The sequence below is a fragment of the Abramis brama genome (assembly GCF_963993115.1).
Source record: "Abramis brama genome assembly, chromosome: 3".
Classification (NCBI taxonomy): Eukaryota; Metazoa; Chordata; class Actinopteri; order Cypriniformes; family Leuciscidae; genus Abramis; species Abramis brama.
The window spans coordinates 16,862,836-16,870,205 of NC_139965.1; the positions used below are offsets into that span (position 1 = coordinate 16,862,836).

General features: G+C 38.2%; 1 protein-coding gene across 1 annotated transcript; it reads left to right on the forward strand.

Moving 5' to 3' along the window:
- Positions 1-3,415: 3,415 nt before the first annotated feature.
- On the forward strand, positions 3,416-6,553 carry dbx1a (developing brain homeobox 1a; the record flags this gene model as incomplete). The annotated part of the gene is made up of 4 exons (XM_084109821.1): positions 3,416-3,764; positions 3,876-3,977; positions 5,253-5,455; positions 5,900-6,553. The coding sequence occupies 4 exons, from the start codon at positions 3,416-3,418 to the stop codon at positions 6,203-6,205; spliced, it is 960 nt and encodes a 319-aa protein (XP_083965947.1). The 3' UTR covers positions 6,206-6,553.
- Positions 6,554-7,370: the final 817 nt, after the last annotated feature.

Consider the following 7,370-nt stretch of genomic DNA (forward strand, 5'->3'; position numbering starts at 1 on the left):
TGCTGTAGCCACTTATAAAATATGTGTTTCTGTGCTTTCTGAGTTGCTCAAATTTATGTTGTTACATGATGTAAAAAGTAAATCAAAGTCAAACTCTATCAGGGACATTGTGTCATCAACGAGCAATTAAATTCGAATTCAGTCATGGACAAAAGTTATGCCCAAAAGATCTGCCTCAGAGAAGGCCTAAACTGTCACTGAAATTTAAAAACTGGCCTGTAGAACAGTGAATAGCTTGGCTTGTTCCTGTTTTGGAGTCTGGAGAACAATAACTCCATGTTAAGAGGATTATAACAGCACCTGTTATGCACCCAGCCAAATAGGAGGGACATCTGAATTTAATAGTCTCAGAAAAATTGTCTCTGCCGTCCCAGTCCTTTCTTCATCTAAACCTGCAGGCACGTCGAACGATGACAACCAATGGAGGGTTCAAGACTGAAGGGCAAAGAAAAAACGCTAATCCCCGCTGTGACCAAACGCGGTTTGGCTGCCTGACATATCAAAGAACAGGTGGACCGAGACCAGGCCTTCTAAAGGCTTTGTTCAATGGATGTGTGCTTTTTGTAGGGTTATGTTAAATGCAGAGTTAATATCGATTTAATGCTTGTCAGCACTTCTATATATTTTTCTAGTAATGCAAATCCTCTGAACGTTTAGAAAAATCATGCTTTGGCAGAAATGGCCCATATAACATCTGATTATCTGTGATATATGAAGCATGTATACAACATGTGTATCTTAACATTTTATTTCACTTCTCCTACTGGAGAAATTCTACTTCTCCTGCTGGATTTAAAATGGATAACTAAACACATTTTCTGGAAGACTTCCTGTTTGTCTAAGCCAATGTTTTAACTTCACTAATAAAAAGTGAGTAAACAGTTAACCACCTGCCAGACCCAACACCCAGTAAACTATCCCAAAAGAACCCTTCATGCATGTGTAATATATTTACTCAGCCCTTCTCTTAACTAGGCAATATTGATGCCAGATAATGCGTGAGTTAATCTATTTAGTATATTGTTGTGAAATAAGGGGACTGTGTAAAGAACCTATAGACGGCACCGTAACTGCTCATCTTTCAAGTGTGCACTTAAGTCGAGGTGTTCCGGAGGGGGATAATATCTTGGAAATGTGCATTTAATGGGTTTAATCAAATCCCACCAGCTGTTTTTAGCCTTTGCGAAAAGAAAAAAAAATGTGCCAAGCTTCCACAGCTATTAGAAATTAGCTTCGGTCATCGAGACTAAGCCATGTTTCCAGCTAACCATCTGCTAGTCCGCAACAATAGAAGGATTTTCCAGGCAAAGAAATATGGAGTTATAAAAAAATTAAATATAACGGAAAAAAATGCTTTGTTTTGCTAATTTGCCTTATCACTTTTACAGAATGCGTTTGTGTGTGTTTCTAAAAAAACAAAAAAACAAAAATTACTGGTATTACCACTCCACAAATTTAGCCAACTGACACAAAAACTCTTTTCGGATGTATATACATTAAAGAAACAATTGTTTTCTAAAGAGAGTAAATAATGTCTGTATTTACTTCATAAGATGCTAAAAGTGCTGTTGTAGGGATAAGGTTGGTCTAAAGTAATTATAATTAGCTTAATTTAACTACAATAGAAGTCTATGGGAAGACCCTAATTAGATCCCAATGTAAACATGTGTGTGTGTGTGTGCGTGCGTGCGTGTGTGCATGTGTGTGCGTGCGTGCATGGGGGCAAAAAAATATCCAGAAGTTAACTAAATCTTGCTTTGGACATTCTCACGGATAATAAAAAAAGATTAATATCCTACTGATTAAAGGAAACATGTTAGGCATGCTAAATATTACTGCAAGATATTGAGAAGCTTTATTTTTTATGTCCATTAGCTGATTTAGTCCATTTGATATCGTCCTTATGTTACATGTGATATAGGCCTGCCGCCTACATGATGAGAATTGTTAAAATGTTATAGTAACAAAATGATGAAAGGATGATAAAGATGAAAAGCAGAGGGTTGTAAATAAATAAATAGGCCTACATTGAAGATAAGATATGCGATGCATAGGGGCCCACCTCACATGCTTGAGTGCTTCAAAAAGAGTTTATGCTTTAAGGAGTGCAACCTCAACAATAAAGCGTGATACAAATTCATGAAACTTTCTATAGTTTCCTATATATATAAAGGGTAAATATACATATATATAGTATCACATTAATTTGTCTTAATTACTCAAGGACCAAATCTAACATGTGATCAACTCTGGAGAGACCTTGCGTGTGTCCACTCTCTCAATTTCAGATAAATACGATTTTAAATGCACCTCTTACGCATGCGTTTCAAATCACATATGCACTTTTATTCAAGCGGTTAAACTGGCAGAATAAGCCTCGTCGTCTATAGAAACAGAGATCGGTGTGTTTTTGTGTCAGAGATCTTTGTGAGGGTAAAAGAAAGCGAGGCGCGAGCAGCTGAGGGTGACAGTTCACGGTTCAAACGGAGCAGCACACACGTCTCGCGGGCGTGTGTAAAGTGAGGCCCCGGAGAAAGTGAATGAAGACTTGCCCGGTTTCAAACACGGGGGGATATATCTTACACATCTGTCATGGCGATTCAACCACAAATCCATTTAAAGCTGTACTCCGTGACAGAGCCCAGATTGGATTTCAGTAAAAGTATACAGCATAAATGATTATTAAATGGGGATTTTATCGGGAGGCTCCTGACAGGCAAATGGACGATAAAACAGGATAAGAACTGTCCAAAGAGCATTAGATTAGCCCGTATTATTTATATTTTAAAGTACATTTCAGACTCTCTATAAGCACTGTCTGTTTTTAGAATACATTATAGATTTATACTTAGTATAAACGGCTTTGAATCCGACAACAATGCTCCTTTATAAATAAATAAATAATTTTGATCTCATTGTTTGCCGTACATTTTGTAAAATAAAATATAGTTATAGTAAGGTTATTTGTAAAAAGAAAAATATATATATTTTTTTTTTATTATGTAGGCATACTCGCTTATAATGTAAGCTATGTAAATAAATACCCTAAATAAATAAATAAATGGTTGGTCGATGCAAAATGTATGACCACATCTTCTTTGTTAAACGGCATGCCCTGGCCATTCAAATCTTATGAAGTCTAATCCAATCATAAATTGCTCTATCGGACCAATCAGGCACCTCCGAGGCTTCATTCAATGGGACTCAAGCGGAGGACTTTATTGAGTCTCATTGTTGTGGCTGTCAGTTCTCAAAGGACCCTTACAGGGGCCTACATATAAAGTGCCCCTTTCCAAACGGAGACCTCCAGAAGCAAATCGCCTTTCGTTCAGTCCAGAGCTTGGCAGAAGAGACTTATCTAATACTAACAGGAGTAACCGTATCGTCTTATTTTCGCTATAAAATAGCCGGGACAATGATGATCCCCAGTGTTATTGCACCTTCTGCAATATATTCAGCATTTATGCGTCCGGCAGCACCGTTGCATTCACCTTTCCCAGCTCACCCGAGCTTTCTAGTGGAGGACCTGCTGCGCATCCACAGACCCAGCGCTTACCTGCACCAAGACGCGCGCTCGCCATGCGCCTCTCCTCCTACTTCTACACCTCTCTCCATCCCGGATACCTCCAGGCTTTTGGACAGAGTCAGCCCCAGTATCACGGAGAAACGTGGATCTTGCTCCCCAAAAACGTCCGTTTCTAGCAAGGATCCAACCTACCTCAAGTTTGGGGTGAGTGCCATCCTGGCACCGTCACCAAAGAAAGGTGAGTGTTTAAATAGACCCAACATCTCCACTGATAATGACAAATTAAAGTAAAAAATAAAATAAAATAAAATAAAAACAGCACTAACTTCTGTTTGATTCTCTATTTTAGCCACATCTCCCCTCTCCGTTCACGGCATGCATCCCAAAGGATTCCATGTGCCTTATTTTGATGGTTCATTCTGCCCTTTCGTCCGTTCCTCATACTTCCCCGGTGAGTATTCAGATTTAAATGCTTGTACAGTCCACTTAAGAGGTTTGCATTCAGTCAACACTGTACTAGAGAGATGCAAAATAGTTAGACTTAGGTTAATCGACTGCAACGTGAGGTTCTTCTCATCTTTAAGTTCTCCGCTATTGGCTCAGGTCTTTCCCACAGTGAGGGAACATTTCGGCCTGCTGACTGCCAACAATGCCGTCAGCACCATGACCAATCTGGTCATCTCCCTCCGGGGCAAACCACCCACAAACCCGCCAAAGATAGACTTTTAACCAGCGACAGAGGGGCGTTCACCAGTCATGGACTAATTTGCCCATTAGGAGACATTGAGCGGTTTCAATATTCTCACAAGACCACATAGAGTGTGATTGGTGTTTGTGGAAAGAGTTGCAAAAGAACAATATCAAGAGATGTGTGTGTAGAATGGAGAGCGAGAAATCAGGAAAAAATCAACAAAATCGCCGACAAAACCCGTTGAAAATGCAGGCTAGTTGAAGATGCCAAACATCAACCTCAGCTCATTGCGCGCGAGTCACACTTCGGCTTGGAAGTGCTCTCTAAATACGGGCTGCTTAAAATACGAGCTTTAAATGCTCCTTTGAGGCAGTAAATATTTAAAGTCTATTATTTTAAAGACGCCACGTGATAATAGAGCGCGACTCTTTTCACTGCGCGCGCTGAATACCTTAACAAAACAACTTGAGCGCTCTCAATTGCTTTTCGTGTTCATTTAACGAAAATTATTTGAGGGCAAAAAACGTGGTCCCCGGTCATCAGTATTCCGCCATGCAGTTGCGTTCAGTTTGAAAGTGTAAATCTGCTTTTGTGGCAATAATATATGGCCTTAGCCGTTTGTCCGGAGTCTTTTCTCTGCCAGTTCATTACTACACAATTACCGTTCACGGTATATTAACTCCTCTGTCCTTCACCGGGGGGCTCGTAGAAAAGGATACTCTGCCTTTTTACCATACCAATGCAGCGTGGATCCGGCCCATGTGCTAATTAGTCACCTCGTGCCATTTCACTCAAAACAGGGAGAGACATTTCAAGAGAATAAATTCTACATAAAGATGATAATGAAGAAAAGATTTCTTTCTCCCTGATCATTCAGCACTTCAGATTGTCCCTGGGAAAAGCAACACCCAATTGCCCTTAGTAACGCAAAGTTAACTTTTAGCCTCACGGGCGAAACAAAATAACACTATTTGAAATCTGGTGAATGTGTCCATGAATGCGTTATTTACCTTATGCACTTGTCTCTTGTTACAGCTCCTTCATCGGTTGTCCCCATCCCTGGAACTTTTTCCTGGCCTCTTGCTGCGAGAGGGAAGCCCAGAAGAGGGATGCTCCGCCGGGCTGTGTTTTCTGATGTGCAGCGCAAAGCTCTGGAGAAAATGTTCCAAAAGCAGAAATATATCAGCAAGCCAGACAGGAAAAAACTCGCATCGAAACTCGGGCTTAAAGATTCACAGGTGAATATAAGGGCGGGAAAATACTAATCTAATCATTTAAATAAAAATAAAAAAATATATTATTTGCATAATTTATGTTTAAACTTACATTTAAATATATAAAGATGTCAAATCGATTAATCGTGATTAATTACATCTAACCTACAAGTTTGTTTACATAATATAGGCTATGTGTGTATAGCCTATATACTATTATATTTATATTATAGATATTTCTCCCCTATCTCAACACATACACACACACAACACACACACACACACACATATATATAGGCTATATATTTACACACACATATGCAGATGGGCCTACACAAACTTTTATGTTAGTCGCGATTAATCGATTTGACAGCACTAAAAAATATTTATACACATTTCATACATTTATTATTTCAACTTCTCTGTTGACTTCAGTTGTTAACGATAAAATCTCATCTCTTCAAACAGGTCAAAATTTGGTTCCAGAACCGGAGAATGAAATGGAGAAACTCCAAGGAGAGGGAGCTGCTGTCTTCAGGAGGCTGCCGAGAACAAACCCTGCCGACCAAAACCAATCCTCACCCAGATCTCAGCGACGTGGGTAAAAAGTCCTCTGAGGATGAAGATGATGAAGAGGACGCTTGCGGAGACATTCCTCGCGCGTCACATTTCTGCCTTTCACCGAGACGTGAACTTTTAAACAGCACTGATTCCAGCATTTCATTCAAACACTCGGACTTCTCTGAATCAGATGATGAAATAACAGTGTCATAAGCAGCTTTATCGGCTGTATAATGTCTGTATTCAAGCACAAGTTTACGCAATAACCATGTTGTGGTTTTATTGGCGTATAATTTCACTTTTGTTTGTAGCAAATATTTTCCACATCACTATATATACTTATTTGGAAATTCTTCGCAAAATGATTTTGCTGTGTCGCACAGCTGTTTGGGGGGAACTGTACAGTGTTTTGTACAAATATTTTTGTATGTATATTTTATACCAAGAATTTTGAGTTTTAGATTCTTTATTAAAGTTGTAGACGTATGTATAATTTATACAAATTTATCTCTTTGTGCCACATTGTATGCATATGTATATGTTGAAAATGTTTTGTATGGTTTGCAAATAAATTGTAAATTTCATCTCTCTTTTTTTTTGGGGTAGTTGATTACAAAATAATTATGAATAATTTACAAAATGAACATGGAATAATAGGCAAGAGATATAGGCCTGCGCAACAGGCCCCTTTGGATTTCAATATTTAATATTTGTGTTTCAAATGCGATCTTTGAATAAGGTAGAATATCTTAACTTTATATATAAGCACAGTCTTGTAGTAAAAAAATCATCTGTAAATTATTATTATTTATTTTTTTAATCCTCTTTTATATTTTTTCATAACACGTAATTCGTTTTGAATATCCTGACCTGGATAAGCGGCCTCAATTTGACCACAAGCACAATCAAAATTAACAAGGGACTTTAATACAAATACTAGCTTTAGACGATATTTATCTGGATATTTTTTTTAATGAATTTTTTAATGACTCATTAAAAAAAAATGAGTTTTTGAATGATTAAATAAATCTAAATTAGAATGTCAGCATCAAACAGACAGAACACATTAAATGTGTTCAGTCAAACATTCTCTATTAGATCACTGTATTAAATTCAAAACGAAATAATATCAATGAATATGCCTAAGTTAACTTAGGCTAATTCGGTAAAAGACGCGCGAGGACTCGTGCACAGAGATCCGAATCAGTTCCTTCCGAGCGAACCGATTCACTAAAAAGAATCGAACTTTGCAGACTTTTTATTGCTTGTACACAGTGCTTTAAAACTGCAATAGCTACAATTGTGACAAACACGGTTAGCCTATTTTATCTCTACCGCTACTTGTTGCGAAATGTAGCTCGCTATTGAAAAGCTACTG